Source organism: Balaenoptera physalus (assembly GCF_965194825.1).
Source record: "Balaenoptera physalus genome assembly, chromosome: 17".
Lineage (NCBI taxonomy): Eukaryota > Metazoa > Chordata > Mammalia > Artiodactyla > Balaenopteridae > Balaenoptera > Balaenoptera physalus.
In genome coordinates this window covers 78,455,999-78,472,490 of record NC_138895.1, presented here as the reverse complement: position 1 = coordinate 78,472,490, position 16,492 = coordinate 78,455,999, and the positions used below count along the sequence as shown (strand labels likewise).

General features: G+C 47.3%; 1 protein-coding gene across 5 annotated transcripts in view; it reads left to right on the top strand.

Moving 5' to 3' along the window:
• ZFAT (zinc finger and AT-hook domain containing) overlaps positions 1-16,492 on the top strand; it is a 178,968-nt gene that overhangs the window by 78,284 nt on the left and 84,192 nt on the right. For all 5 annotated transcript variants that reach the window (XM_082433776.1, XM_082433773.1, XM_082433772.1 and 2 more), the window contains 3 exons: positions 7,561-7,648; positions 9,643-9,792; positions 11,489-11,662. In XM_082433776.1, the coding sequence (XP_082289902.1) occupies positions 7,561-7,648; positions 9,643-9,792; positions 11,489-11,662 (412 nt within the window). The remainder of the gene's footprint in view (positions 1-7,560; positions 7,649-9,642; positions 9,793-11,488; positions 11,663-16,492) is intronic.

The following is a 16,492-nucleotide window of genomic DNA, read 5'->3' as shown; positions in this document are numbered from 1 at the left end:
ACTTCATGTAAAAGGAGTCATAAGACATATATATACGCAATAATGGTGTGCATACCGCACCCCACTTTCTCAGGGTGCTGGTGAGGGTCCAAGGAGGGAGCACAAACGAGCTTTGTGATGGGAAGGTGCCTAAGGACGCTGGTCAAGCGTGGGGAGGCGTCTCTCCGGCGGGGAGCCCAGTGCCGTTCTGACCTGGGTCCAGTCCCCACGTCCGTGTGGGCCTTTGTTTCCTTGCCTGTGACCCAGAGAGATGGGGCGAGGGGCGCTGAAAGTCTGGTTGGGCTCTCACGTTCCATCCAACACTTACCTCTTTGCAACACAGATTCCCATGTGGTGGAAAAACTAAGGAAATTTAAAGTAGAATCCATCCCCCACTATCCCTCCCAAAATGAGCCTATAGTCATGTCCATTCCGGTTGCACTAGGACTTCGGGATAATTTGGCTGAGTGCCCGTTTCTGTGACTCTCAATAACCGTTTCTTAGCTAAAGATACACCTAATGACTGGAAGGTGTGTGTACATTTAATATAGCTTCTTCCCACCACCTCCTCCCTCCCATTAGTAGCCAGATGGCGTGACTTGGAGTCAAGGATGTGTTGGCATCAAGGAAACGTGGGGACCTGGTCAAAGGAGTTAGTCAGTGACTTTCTGGAGCAAACCCATTTTATTTACAGCACTGTGCAAACTTTGTGAAAGGGAGACTTGAGAAAACATGGTTTCTGTACAATAAAAGGGAGCCTTTGGGTTCTAGCATGTTAAAGTTAAGACCCCATATCCACCTCTGTGATCTTGGGCAAATTGCTTAGTTTCCCTAAGCCTCAGTTTTCTCATCTGTAAAATGGAGATATGGTACTCTCTCCGACCTCTCAGGATTGTGAGGATTAAACTAGAAAATAAGTATAGAACACCCAGGTCAGTGTTTTTTCAGCCCCCAGGTCATGATCCATTATAGGGTTGTGAAATTAGTGGATTACAACCAGTTTATCTTAAAAATGAAATGGAATAGAATGAAATAGAAATGATCAGCACTATTTACCCATGACAAGGTAATAGGTATTGTTTTCTGAGACCTTTCGTCTTGTGTTTCAGTGTGTTTATATGCCACTGTGTGTGCAAGTATGTTCTGGGTGGTGATGTCAAATGGGTGACCTCCTGTGTAGGTCCCATTAAATAACGTTGTAAGTCATTGACCCCGATGATGTAAGTTATGACATCCTGAATCAGAATTACTTGGGGGTGCACATTATGAATGAGATTCCTGGCTCAGAGCTCCACCATAATTTGGGGGGGGGGCGGACTGGGAACCTGTTATTTAAATAAGTTCGCCCTGATACAGACATATGATGTAGCAGGAAGTCGAGCTTATGGTGGATGTTCAGGATACGTCAGTCTGTCCGCTTTGTCTCTGGCTTGTGTTACTTCTCAGAAGATCTTCAGGCACCCGACGCTCAGGGCACTGTAGCAGTTACAAGTCCGCACTTGGGAAGAGCGGGCACATTTTGGTCTTGCGTTCAGACTCCACCATCTGCAAGTGGTGTGGCGTCACCGCCTAACCTCTCTGACCCCTCGTCTGTGAAGTGGGGTGGCAGTCCCCGCTTCCGGGGTTGCTGTGGGAAGTTAGTGAGATAACGATCGTGGGGGACCCAGCACAGGTCCAGGCGTGACGGGGAGACCAGTCTACACCAGCTCCTCCGTTTTAGTAGCGTAGCAGGAGGCGGGAGGAGGAATAGTAACAGTGGTGGCAGTGCTTCCATCCAGGGTGTGGTGGCCTTTCAACAAACGTTTAAAATTAATGCCTGTCTTCGAGAAGTGTGTAGACTGTATTTGGCTATAAATGTAAATGTATTTATGAAATCTTACGTGTCCTTGAAGTAAACTAAAATAATATACTGCCGACACAGAGAAGTAGATGGAACGACCTCCAGTATCTTTCTGGAAATAAATGGGTCTGTCTGTAGTTTTTTTTTAAGTAGAGGAAAATGTTACTGAACTAAAGCGACTGGACAAAATGTTTTTCCCTTCTAAGAGCTGCAAGAGTATGGTCTTTGCTTACGTGGTCGCAGACTGTCTGTTTCTGTGCTGCCCTGTTTGAGCATCTATCCACAGTGCTGGGGACCTCGGGCAAGCGGAGTTTCCTGGGTCTAAAACAGCTGCCTGTTAGCAAGCCCGAGGGCCGGAAGTGAGGGGCACGGCCTGGCAAAGCAGAGCCGCGCTCAGTGCAGGAAGAGCCTGGAGTCGAAATCCCATATGGAGCGCGTTTCTGGCTCTTTTCTAACTTGTTAAATTAGCCACAATGTGTGTGTCCGTTTTCCTGTCTTTGTCACACTTTCTCTGTGTCCCACGATGATTAGTGACCTCTGTGTGCTGGCAGTGCTCACCAGCTTATGAACCCCTTGAGGGCAGGGCCAGAGTCTCCCACCTTTGTCCCCAGTGCTATGTCCAGCACAGCACAGGGGCCCCGGAAGGTTTGAGGAATAAATGAGTGAGTCCATAGAGGTCAGCAGATGCTGGAACCGTGGCCTTTTTATTCCTGAGAAATTGTTCAGAGTGGAATCTCCCACCTTATTTTTTTAACCTGATGTCAGATACTTTATAGGTGTACTTATGTGATCGTTAATACACTTGGTGGCAGGGTGGAGGCAGATTTGATATTTTCCACCCACCGCTGGTTTCAGACTTGAGAATCGCCCTGTGGCTTTGGGGACTGAGGAACCTGCCACAGAGGCGTAGACCAAGGCGGGGTTCGCCCAGAGCTGCGAACCGGGCTCGGAGCTTCAGCCCCGGAGCTCCTCCCGCCCCGCCTCCGCCCCACACCCCATGGCCACTGCCTCCTGCTGCCACCTGCCTTCTTTCAAAGAGTCCTGTATGGCTTTGAAGGCCATTTCCATCAGAGCAAACAAACTGCGAGGGCTGGGCTCTTTTACCGCCATTACGGCGCGGGGCTCTCTCTCCTCCTCTGCCGAGAACTCTTTTCACCACTGTGCTTTTTAAGTTTGCTGTGTCAGTTTGGGTTTTCATCTCCGGTCGGGAACTGAGGTTTCTGAGAAAGAAATAAATGAGTCCTTAGCGTGCACCCTTCTCCAACACCCTTTCCCACTGCCTGCATCCTTCCCACAGTCTTCAAAGGCATCAAGAAATGAGGGACCCTGATAAGCTCTAAGATAAATTGCTTTCAGACTATCAGAGATTAAAAGAAAAAAAATCAAGTAGCAAGGGCTCAGGAGAGATCAGTGTAAACTCCTTCAAAGCCCTTCTGAATGCCTCCATCAGCTCTGATGAGGAGGACACTGGGGCAGCCAGGCGTGGCGACAGGCCTCCTCCAGGATGTGTGCTGCCCGGGACGTCTTTCAAAAGGCCGTGAGAGCACCAGTTCCTGTGTGCAGGTGCCGGGAGTGATGGGGTGACCTGGAAGGTCAAGGGCATAGGAGCTCACTGATGGGAGTACATTGACAAGCCTGGGCCCTGTGATGTAGCCTGGGTGGCAGTCGGTGGCATCGGCCACTGCAAAACTGGGCAGAAAGTAGAGATTTCCCCGTGTACCCACTGTCGCCACACGTGCACGGCCTCCTGCACTCTTGACATCCCATACCTTAGCGCTACCTTTGTTACAGTTGATGAACCTACGTTGACACGTGAGTAACACCCAGAGCCCATAGTTTACATTGGGGTCCACTCTTGGTGCTGCGCATTTTTGGGATTTGGACAAATGTGTGATGCTGCATATCCCTCATTATAGTATATCCTACAGCGTAGTTTCACTGCCCTGAAAATCCCCCTTGCTCCGCCCGTTCACCCCTCTCTCCCCACTACTCCCTGGCTGCCACGGGTCCCTTTACTGTCGCCATCATTTTGCTGTTTTCAGAATGTCTTATAGTTGGAATCATATAATATGTAGCCTTTTCAGATTGGCTTTTTTTCTCTTAGTAATATGCATTTAAGTTTCTTTCACATCTTTTCATGGCTTGATAGCTCATTTCTTCTTAGCACTGAATAACAGTCCATTGTTTGGTTGTACCACAATTTGTCCATTCATATACTGAAGGACATCTTGGTTGCTTCTAAGTTTTGGCGGTTATGAATAAAGCTGCTTCATCCCTGTGTAGGTTTTTGTGTGGACATAAGTTTTCAGTTCATTAGGATAGATACCAAGGAGTGCAATTGTTGGATCATATAGTAAGAGTATTTCAGTTTTGAGAGAAAGTGCCAAACTGTCTTCCAAAATGGCTATACCATTTTGCATCCCCACCAGCAAAGAATGAGAGTTTCCATTGCTTCGCATCTGACCGGCACTTGGTGTTGTCAGTGTTCTAGATTTGGATCATTCTGTAGGTATGTAATGCTACCTTGTTGTTTTGAGTTGCATTTCTCTGATGACATATGATGTGGAACATCTTTTCATATGCTTACTTGTCATTTGTATATCCTCTTTGGTAGGGTGTCTGTTCAGGTCTTTGGCCTATTTCATCAGATGTAACTTTTGAAAATATTTTATCTCAGTCTGTGGCTTGTTTTTTCATTCTCTTGACAGTGTCTTTCAGGGAGCAGAAATTTTTAATTTTAATGGAGTCCAGTTTATCAATTCTTTTCTTTTTCAAGGATAATGCCTTTGGTGTTATATCTAAAAAATCATTACCATACTCCAGGTCATCCAGGTTTTCTCCTATGTGTTCTAGGAGTTTTATAGTTTTGTATTTTGCATTTAGATCTGTGATCCATTATGAGTTAATATTTGTAGAAGGGTGTAAGGTTTTGGTCTAGGTTCATTTTTTTTTTCTTTTGCATGTGCCTGTCCAGTTTCAGCATCATTTGTTGAGATAACTATCTTTTTTTTTTTTAAATACATTTATTTATTTATTTATTTATTTTTGGCTGCGTTGGGTCTTCGTTGCTGCGCGCGGGCTTTCTCTAGTTGCGGCGAGCGGGGGCTACTCTTCGTTGCGGTGCGCTGGCTTCTCATTACAGTGGCTTCTCTTGTTGCAGAGCACGGGCTCTAGGCGTGCGGGCTCAGTAGTTGTGGTACACGGGCTTAGTTGCTCTGTGGTATGTGGGATCTTCCCGGATCAGGACTCAAACCCGTGTCCCCTGCGTTGGCAGGTGGATTCTTAACCACTGTGCCACCAGGGAAGCCTGAGATAACTATCTTTGATCCATTGTGTAGCATTTGCTCGTGTGTCAAAGATCAGTTGACTGTATTTAAGAGAGTCTATTTCTGGACTCTGTTCTGTTCCATTTGATCTATTTGTCTGTTATTTCACCAATATCACATACTCTTCATCACTGTAGCTTTATAGTAAGTCTAGAAGTTGAGTAATGTCAGTCCTCCAACTTTGTTCTTCTCCTCCAGTATTCTGTGTTGGCTTCTGGGTCTTTTGCCTCTCCATATAAACTTTATAATCAGTTTGTCAGTACCCACAAAATAACTTGCTGAGATTTTGATTGAGATTGCATTGAATCCGTAGATCAAATTGGGGAGAACTGACATCTGACAACAATAAGTCTTCCTATCCTTGAACGTGGAATAGCTCTCCGTTTATTTAGTTCTTTGATTCCTTTTATCAGTTTTGAAGCTTTCCTCATATAGATCTTGTACATATTTTGTTCTATTTATACCTAAGCATTGAATTTTGTGTGTGCTAATGTAAATAGTATTGTGTTTTTAATTTCAAATTCCACTTGTTCATTTCTAGTATATAGGAAAGCAACTGACTTTTGTATATTAACCTTGTATCCTGTAACTTGCCATAATTGCTTGTTAGTTCCAGGAGTGTTTTTGTCTGTTCTTTGAGAATTTCTACATAGGTGATTATGTCATCTGCAAACAAAGACAATTTTAGTTTCTTCTTTCTCAATCTCTATATCTTTTATTTCCTTTTCTTGTCTTATTGAATTAGCTAAGACTTCAGCTGTGATGTTAAAACGGAGTGCTGGGAGGGGACATCCTTGCTTTGTTTCTAATCTTAGTGGGAAAGTCTCTGGTTTCTCACCATTAAGTATAATGTTAGCTATAGGTTGTTTGTAGATATTTTTTATCAAGTTGAGGAAGTTCCCCTCTATTCCTGCTTTACTGAGATTGCTTATCATGAATAGGTATTGGATTTTGCCAAATTCTTTTTCTGCCTCTATTGATATTATCATGTGATTTTTATTTCTTAGCTTGTTGATGTGATGGATTACATTAATTGATTTTAGAATGTTGAATCAACCTTGTACCTGGGATAAATCCCACTTGGTTGTGGTGTATAGTTCTTTGTAAACATTTTGGGTTTTATGTGCTAATATTTTGTTGAGAATATTTACATCTATGTTCTTGAGAGATACTGGCTTGTAATTTTCTTCTCTTGGGGTGGGTTTGGGTACTTTCTTTCTCCCATGAAGACATGGCGTTCTCCCTCTTGCAGGTCTCTGTCTACATTTCCTCCTTTTTTAAAATTTTTTATTTTTTAACATCTTTATTGGAGTATAATTGCTTTACAATGGTGTGTTAGTTTCTGCTTTATAACAGAGTGAATCAGCTATACATATACATATATCCCCATATCTCCTCCCTCTTGCGTCTCCCTCCCACCCTCCCTATCCCACCCCTCTAGGTGGTCACAAAGCACCGAGCTGATCTCCCTGTGCTATGTGGCTGCTTCCCACTAGCTATCTGTTTTACATTTGGTAGTGTATGTATGTCCACGCCACTCAAGGGCACTAGTCATATTGGATTAGGGCCTGCAAACTCATCTTAACTAATTACATCTGTAATGACCATATTTCCAAATAAGGTCATATTCTGAGGTACTGGGGGTTAGGACTTCAGCACATGAATCTGTGGGGGCAGAATTTAAACCATAACACCCACCCTCTGGAGAACTGTCATGTGAAATGGCATTAAAGTGAGCTCTGAGAGGAAAGGCAGATGAGCAATGGCGTGATCCTTCACAGAAGCTTCTTCCTAATTGAAAACGTAGCACTGCAGGCAGGTGGGTTGATGAGCCAGCAGCAGCACAGAGTGAACTCCTTACCTGCAGCCTGGGTGGGACGTGGCCTTGGAGTGGTCGGAGCCTGGGGTGGGCATCCGTACCCTCGGGTTCCGACGCTGCCTCTTTCTCGCAGACCTGGGGCTTTTTGCCCTTGGTCTTGGTTTCTTAATCTGTAACAGCATAATAATGCCTGTCCTTCAAGAGTGGTCACGAGTCTCAATAAAATAGCTTGTATGAACCCTTCACACACACCATGCCTTGAGCACTGGAGGGCAGAATACGTGTCAGGCTGTGGAGCAGCCCTGGTCTGCATGGTAGACCTCGAGGCCAAGCCCCGCCCTCCCCTGGCCTGGCCACCTCCACAGGACCATTGTCTCTAAGGCCTGTCCCTCCCTCCTGAAATGGAGGTGAGGCCATTGCCCCACTGCCCTCGAGTTCCCCGGGCTGTGCGGGGCCAGCTGCGGACTGCATGCCAGGCGCTGGGAAAGGCGTGCTGTGCATCTAGCTGTGACGGTGATGGTGGTGGTGGTGGTATTTTCCCACAGAGCCTGAGTTTAAATGAGACAGTCCATTGATTATGCTCTCTTTCTGTTAAGGACAAAAGGAGTTATTCTTGTCCTGTGTGTGAAAAGTCTTTTTCAGAAGATCGATTGATAAAGTCACATATCAAGACCAACCATCCCGGTAAGGTTATGCATCTTAGAGTGGGAGATTGATTTTAAAATGCTTATGTTTATTTTAAGACACAGCATTATATATCAACTGTATTAAATGGAAATATAAGAGGGAATAAAGATATGAGTAACTTCAAGGGCAAGAATTATCTTTTTTTTAAAGCTCAGGAGTTTATATAATTATGTGCTTCATTTTATCCTTTTATCTGGTCTTCAGATACGTCTGCCCCAGTCTCATGATTTCCCCCCCCTTTTCTAAAGAATTTTTATTAGAGTATAGTTGATTTACAATGTTCTGTTAGTTTCAGATGTACAGCAAAGTGAGTCATTTATACATATACATATATCCATTCTTTTTTTTTTTTAGATTCTTTTCCCATATAGGCCATTACAGAGTATTGAGTAGAGTTCCCCGTGCTCCCCTCCCCTTTTAATAGTAACTGTGACTGCCTTTAGACGGGTCACTTACCCAGTGCAGACCCGACACAGATTCTACTTCCTTGGCCCCCTTTGTAGGTTCCTGAACCAAGTGATGGTTTACGAGGGGTGTAGGCTCCCTCCCAGGCCGAGGAACCCAGTGAGTTGGAGTGACTGTCACCTTCACTGTCCTCAACCCCCAAACTCCCTGGGCATCACATGCCTTGTCACTTTTGTTCTCACCGCCTGGGACCCTGCTCCTTGGTTCTGCCCGGTCAATTCCTGTGTTTTCTCGACGTCCTCCCTCAGAGCCACCTTGGGGAGCCTTTGGTGCCCCACCCCCCATGCGGCCCATCACGGTGCACTCACCCCTGTACTCTAGGCACTGGTATTCTCCCGCTGCTCAAGAGCCTTGAGGCAGGGCCGCCATCCTTAGCGGTTTGTCCCCAGACCCCCGGTGCCACATCGCTCGGGGCCCGTGAGTGCAGATGTGTGCTGTGTGTGCATAAATGGGGAACAGAGCAGCTAGGTCCGTGTCCCTTTTCTCTTTCTCTTACCTTGTGTCTGCTCCTCCTATTGGGGAACTGACCCACTGATTAAAGATGCTATTGGAGAAAAATGAAGAAATAACGGAAGTGCGCTAACCCTCATGTTTCTTCTGGGATCGGGGAGCCTTGTGGCCTTCCTCCACGTGGGGAAGCGTGGGTTATGTGATTCTCTGACCGCCCAGTTCTGTCCTCCCCGTGTTAACCCACGTCCTGTGTAACCTGTGTCCAGTGTGGGCCAGGGATACCCATTTAACCCCTTCAACTTTTGCTTATTATTTTAAGTTTTTTATTATGTAAAATTTCAAATGTGTACAAAATACACAGAATAATAGAAAGAAAACCCAGGTACCCATAACTCGGCTTCCACAGTTGTCTACGTTTGGTCAAGCTGCTGGCAGGAGCTGACCCCCACATTTTTCCCTCAAATATTCTACAGTATATCCCAACATGATGTGATTTCCCCATAAAAAAGCTTCAGCCTGCATCTCCAACTAACAAGGACTTTTTAAAAACAGAACTAACACATCACCATTAAAACAGTATTAAAAGTAGTTTCTTATTATCAGTTAGTATTAGTCCATTTAAAGTTTCCTCAGTTGACACAGACTTTCCTTTTTACAGTTGGTTTATTTGAATCGAGTTGTTATGTCACCTAAGTTTCTTGTGTTCTGCAGAAACTTAGGTGACGTAAGCCCCAGCCCTGCTTTTTTCCCCATGACGTGGATTTGTTGGGGAAACTGGGTCTCTTTTCCTGAGTGGTTTCACATTCTGCCTTTGTCCTGCTGTGGCCTCGTGATACTGTTTCTCCATCCCTCACATTTTGTGTTAACAGAAATTTAGATCTGAGCCTCGCTTAGATTCTGGTTTGACTTTTTAGGCCGAAGTCCTATCACGTGACGCCACGAGGCACATCTTAACTCGCTGCGTCAGAGCTGCTGGGCTTGACCGGAGGTTCAGGTTCTGTCAGGAGGCTCATTGACATCTAACTTGAACCAAGGTTCTCTGACTGCTTCTGGTTATCACCGTGCTTTTCTTCTAGAGGTTTCCATGAGCACCATTTCCGAGGTTCTCGGGAGGAGGGTGCAGCTGAAAGGGCTCATCGGAAAGAGAGCCATGAAATGCCCGTATTGTGATTTCTATTTCATGAAGAATGGCTCAGACCTTCAGCGTCATATTTGGGCTCATGAAGGTGAGTATTCCTCCGTCAAAATGGAGCCCCTTTGTGATTTTGTGTTTCCTTTGGGAATTCTTTAGGAGGAAGCTATACCTCCACATCCCCTGTGGTTAGAATTTCTTTAGTGTGCTGAGAAATGTGTCCATCAGCCAGATTTAAAGCATTACTCAGTTGCAGCTGCAGTGAGCAGCGGTGTGCATTCCTTGCAGCTCTGGTTGGAGCCGTAGTTAAGCAAATCACCACAACTCCTGGGCGGAAAGCAACCTTCAGGAGAGCAGCAATCGCGCTGGCCTGGTCACGGTGGTAACTCTGGTGGCCGCCCCGGGGTGCTGGTGGTGGTAGGCAGGGGGGGAGTTGCTGGTGTCTCGGGTGAAGGAAGGCCAGGAGGACGGCAGAGTCCTCTGATTCCGGCGGCGGGGGAAGCCCTGGGTGGAGACGAAGCCGGGCGAGGAGGAAGGTAGGCCGTGCCTTGGGGTGCCCGCCTGTGAAGGGAGGTGTGGGCCGCGCTCTGGGCCGCTGGGCAGTTGGCGGTCAGGGTGCTGTTAGGGATGGCGGGGCCGTGCCGCTCCGTCGGAAGAGGACGCCACTCTCCTGGTGCTGAGGCTCCGAGCCCGGGGCCAGGGGGGCCCTTCCTGTGAGTCAGGAGCCTGCGGTGCTGCTGGCAGGCAGACAGGACGGCTCCACGTGGGGGAGGAATAAGTATTTTCTGCGAAACGGGATCAAGCGAACGGTTCAGTAAAGAGAACAGTAGCTGATGGAGTAGGAACCTGGACGCGGCAGAAGGAGCTGGACGGAAGCCGAGGCTGGGAGCCGCTTTTTCGTTGACCAGCACGCATGCGCCTCCGCTCTGTGCCGCCGGGCGCACCCCGCAGACTCGTTAAAGCCTGGGCCTCCTCGACTGCAAGGCCGCAGGTGGTACAGACGAGGGGTGGCGGTGCTGGGCGCACTGAAACGTGCCCGTCATACCCCGTGTTCAGGTGCAGACACAGCTCCCCTCCCCCGTCAGCGCGTCACACCAGGTGGGAAGGGCTCTTTGCTGGTCCATTCCCTCTGGGCAGTGAAGGCCGGGCCAGGGCTTCTCGCCTTGAAATCAACCCTCGGTGTTTACTACAAAGTAGGTCCTCGGTAGATGTCTGTGGAACGAAGGAGGAGTAGACAGATGGTAAGGCGTCCCTGCAGTCGAGCCGCTAGCCCAGCAGCGGCGACTAGCGTTGTAAAGCTCTGCTTACTTTATGAACTAAAATATGCTCTCGCATGTGATCCTGCGTGCCCGATCCTGGGGACTTGCCAAGGCCCTTGGTTAATTTTTGTCACTTTAACTCAACTCAGGTGAATGAACGTCTGCTGCTCCAAATGCTCGAGTCTGTGCCCTCAGAGGTTCCAGACTGTGGGGAGAGGGGGTGTAAGCTACTCACTGTAAAGAGCTGTGGGCAGTGCAGCAGTAGTGACAGGCGGGATTTGGGTGCACTGATGGGGAGGCAAGGAATTCTACTGCAGGCCCAGGAGGAAAGGGCATCCTAGTTGGAAGGCATAGCACGGGTAGGAGCACGGCCTGGGGAAGTGTGTGGCGTGTTTAGGGACCAGCAGGTGCACTGCTTTATTCAAAATGGACAAGGAGATGTGCGTGTCGATATGTGTACATGTATGTTCCTTCCGATACACACACGTATACATGAATACATGTGTATATCTATTTTTTCTCCTCCGGTAGGTGTGAAACCCTTCAAATGTTCTTTGTGTGAGTATGCAACTCGTAGCAAGAGTAACCTCAAGGCTCATATGAATCGTCATAGCACTGAGAAGACCCACCTATGTGACATGTGTGGCAAGAAATTCAAATCAAAAGGGACACTGAAAAGCCACAAGCTCCTTCACACTGCTGACGGTGAGTGAGTGACCCCACAGGGAGTTTTTGCCCCTAAAAGTGTGGTTGGAATCTTACATCCCGAGTCCAGCGGAAACCGTGGCTGCACCTCGAGCAGGAAGGAGCCTCTGCCTTTGGAGTTTCCGTTGTGAAGGAGAGCAGGGTGAGCTCGCCTGCTTCCTCACGGCCCTGTGCTTGGCGCTGGACCATGCTGACCCCGCCAGAGCTTGCTGAACACTCGCTGTGTGTGTGTGTGTGTGTGTGTGTGTGTGTGTGTGTGTGTGTGCGCGTGCACTTGTTGCGGGTGGATGTGGAGGGGGCGCTCCTTCAGGGAATAAGGCATCCTCAGGAGGCCTTGATCTGCAGTCCTGTTCAGCCCTCCGTCCCCACCCGAGCCTGACGGTCTTGCGGGGTGGCGGCGACCACACCTGACTTGACGCTTCAAGGCGCTGCCCTTTATCATCCAAGCTACCTCAGGGTTTCCGTTTTCAGTCCAAAATGAGACTCAGTCTAAAATACAAACAGCATTTGGGCAGGTTTGACCTTGATAAAGTACACCTGAGTGGATTTCGGGTTTCATTCATTCACTAAGAACCACTGACCCAGTTCTTCCTGTGTGCTGCCCTCTACCTGGGGTACAGGGTCAATAAGGAACAGTTCCTGCCTTCAAGAAGTTTCTAGTCTAGCGGGAGGAAGAGGAGCTTGTGGGCCATGGGGAAGGCGGGCGCTGGGATGCGAGGAGCTGGGAGCTCTGGGGAGGAAGGTGTGCGTCTCAGTGACCGGGAAGGTCACCCTGAGAGGGGCCCGATAGAGAAAGAAAGGCTGAATCACAAAATTATTTTAGGAAGACAGGCAGCCAGACCATAAAAGACCTATAACATTTAAAATTTTCCTTTAGAACCCCAATTCTGTGAGGGTCTTGTCAATATTACATGTAATGGGATTAATAAACTATACCAATAAATTGTTATTTTAGCACAATGGTATACAAAAATTGGAGTCCACTATAAAAACTAAAGTGATTTCAACAGAGATTTTTGATTTCAGAGCGTAGAGGATGATCCAGCCGTTAGGTTCTACCTTTATTTTAAGATTGTTCCAGGGGATCTCGTCCTGTGTGCCGTCAGGGAGCTCGAGGGGCTCGGCCGAACGCTCGGCCTGGGACGCGTCAGAATGGAGGATCAGGGCTTGCCTCAGGCTGAACCAAAGCCAGGGCCCTGCTATTCAGACTTAAGCAGTGTGTGGTAAATTAAAATATCCATAGTCAAAGTAATTAAAGATACAATGACTGTAGAGCAGTCATATCCTGAGTAATGAAAGCATTAAGTCCTGTAATTATTTGTGGATTCTTACACCTCTGCCAGCAATAAGCCTCACTGCTATTTCTTGACATGGTCGCACAGTATTCACTGAAATCCCTAAAGATACAGTGCCAGTTATGAGAAGCGGCCGTCCCAGAGCCAGGGAGGTGTGGCGTGTCCACTGGGCTGTGAGGGCTGGGAAGGGCACTGTGGCCTCGTGCCCGGCTCCGAGGTCTGGGCTCGGTGCCGAAAGGCTTTGGGAGGATGGGGCACACGTCTGATCAGGGATCGTGAACGGGCGTCCTGGGTCGTGCAGGGATGGGGTTGGTGTGAGTAGTGGTGTAACAGCAGGCATCCCAGGGACACTCAGCCTGTCCCGCCTGTCACTTCACTTGCTTCCCTGAGCTCTTCAGCAGGACGGGGAATTCAGATGGACAAATATGTGTGCGGAGTCAAAGCAGTAACACGACCTTCCCAAAAGGCTTTATGAAATATTTTCTTAACAAAGCAGGAAGTGTGCATGGTTACTCTTCATTTTCTTTCCTGACCTTCTTGGGAGGATGAGGTACTTGTAAAGTCATGTCTTATTTTCAAACACTCGCCGGTCTGGGAAGAAGGGCATCAGTCCTCGGGTGTGACCCCCAGGAGGACAGTGGGACAGGGGCATCCTCGTGGGACAGCTTCTTCCCTACTTGGGCCTCGGTCTTGTTATGCTGCAAAATAAGGACGTGAGACCTTAGCGTTTCTTGGGTCTCTTTAGCCTTGATGCTCTGTGATTCTAGCAGGCAAGTGTAATGGAGTGCTTCAGATGTGGAAATGTGCGGTGCAATGTCATTTTCTCTGGTCTAACTTTGGGGTGACCACTTCTTCCCCAGGCCTGCTGGGACTCCTTTGTGTGTCTGTTTTGACACTTGCTGTGGTGTCACGCCTTCTCAAAGTCCAGCCTCATGGGTGGAGTCCTGGGTTGTAGACCAGCTGTTCATCTCCACTGGTGATCTGTTCTGTAACTATAGGCTATTCTTTTCCTTTTCAGTTTTAAAAAAGCTTTAAAAAACTTTAGTTACACCTCTCACCCATTTTTTGGTAGTACTCACATTTTATTTTGCTGATTTCTGAAAGCTTTTTGTATCTCAGTGGTTTGTCATAGTGTGCAAATATTTCCCTCCAGCTTACCATTTGCTTCTATATTTTTAGTGTATCTTTTTATGTATAGATGCTAAATAACTAGCATATTTAAATTTGTCAGTCTCTTCCTTTATGTTTTTTCCTATTTCCATTTATTCCTCTATGTTAAAAGAAACCTTCCCCATCTTAGGGGAAAGTTCTTTTGTATTTTCTTCAAGTTTTATTTCGTGGGTTTATAACATTTATGAAATTTAATATTCTTGACATTTATTCTGGTGCACGGTCTGTCATAGGATTCTTTGTTTCTCAACAGTTATCAGTTGACTCAGCGTATTTATTGAGAAATCAGTCCTTTCCATTTTGTTTTGAAATGCCAGAATTTCTCAAGATGTTGGGTGTTTTCTGGGATTTTGGTTTGTTTTGATGATCTTTGCTCTAGTACATTGTTTGGCAAGATACTGTTTAAAAAATTATAATATTATGCATACATATATTATTCCTTTTTCTTCTTTTTTTTTTTGTGGACATCTGGTTTTTCTCATTTAATTATTATTTCTTTGGGTAAACTGGATGGCCTCATGAGCTGTTTGACAACAGCTGAAACATGCTTTGAATTCCTCGGGGAAATGTGCTCATACTAGGGGCCTGGCTACCTTGATGAGGCTCCCAGCCTGTAACCATAGCGTTAGCTCTTTATTTAGAAGCAGGCATGGCTTTAAAGCCTGCCTGAAATTATTTGGTTTTCCGCGCAGTTGTATCAGTAATAATTCAGCGGGTTGCTCCTCAGGCAAGCTTGAGTCTTGCCTGCCGCTGCCTGGTAGGGTGACCTCGGCTCAGTGGCTTCTCTGAACCGCAGTCTCCTCCTCTGTGAAGTGGGAATAATTATACCCGCCTCGCCTAGTGGGTGCGAGGTTGGAAGGGCAGGCGATGCATCCCTCCTCATCTGGGCTTTTTCCCATGCTTCTAGCTGCCCCTCAGTCTCCTTTCCTGGTGCCTCCTCAGCTCTGACCTCTACATCTTGCAAGGCCGCGGGGCTCAATCCGAGGACTCTTCCTTCTACACCCTCACCCTAGGTGATTCTCTCTGCCTCATGGCTTTACACGCCGTTTACGTGAAGGCTTCCAAACTTCCATTTCCAGCCCCGTCCTCGCCCCCAGCCTTCAGCCCTGCGTCTGCCGCTGCCCACTCAGCATCTGTGCGTCTGTGTCTGGAAGGCCCCTCAGACTTAGCACGTGCGTCTCCTGTGGTCCAGGGGCCACCAAACTCTGTAAAGACACAGTACATTTTTTAGGTTTTGAGCGTCACCTAGGGCTTCCGCTGCATATTCTTCTTTGTTTTAGTTAGTTTGTTTGTTTTCACAAACCTTGAAACATGTCCAAGCCATTCTTAACCCCCAGCTGTTACAAAACAGGAAGCAGGCTGGATTCCGCCCGCAGGCCGTAGTTTGCCGACCCCTGCTCTACCCCATCTCAGTAAATGCAGCTCCTTTTCAGGAGCTCGGTCAGAAACTTCGAGTCACAGCTGACTGTCTTGCTCACACCCTGCAGATGGTCCTTTAGCAAATCCTGTGTGTTCTCGCCTCGACGTGATCCAGAATTCTGCCACTTCTGGGCGTCCTCACGGCTTGGCCGCTGTCCCCTCTTGCCTCTGTTCTTGCAGTAGCGTCCCAGCTGCTTTTCCTGCTTCTGCCCTGTCCCCACAGTCAGTCCTCTTGCACGCGTCTCAGAGTGACTGCCAAAATCCTAACTGTGATCTCTCTGACCCCCTCACCCCGCCCCCGTCTCTGGCCTCATCTGCGCTGCTCTCCCCTGACTCTCACCTCTCCAGACGGGTCGGTCTCCTCCCTGCTCTGCAGATCTGCCAGGTACATGCCCATCTCAGGGTACTTGCCCTCCCCCTGCCTGGTGTGTTCTTCCCCCACAGATGCCTGAATGGATACTTCGTTCATGGCCTTCAGGTCCCACTCGAGAGTCCTTCTCTCAGGAAGGCCTTCCCTGGCTACACTGTGTGTTTAAAATCTCAGCATCCCACCAGATCATCCCAAATCCCCTCATGTTTATGTTTTTCTTTTGGCTTATCTTTCTCTAGTGTACTGTATAGTTTTCTTGTTTGTCTTTTTTTTTTTTTTTTCTCTACCACTGGGACTCTCCCACTAACTTCATAGTTTCTTCCATGTTTCTTACTGTTTCTTCTTAGAGCTATCTTTCTATAATGTGCAATATATATATATATTTTCACGATTTTCTGTGTCTTCCACTAGACTGTAAGCTCCTCAAGCAGGGATTTTTGACTTCCTCTATTGGTTTTGTTTTTTTTGTTTTTTTTAATACTATATAGCAGCATCATAACCTTACTATTTTTTTAAAAATTAATTAATTAATTAATTTATGGCTGTGTTGGGTCTTCGTTTCTGTGCGAGGGCTTT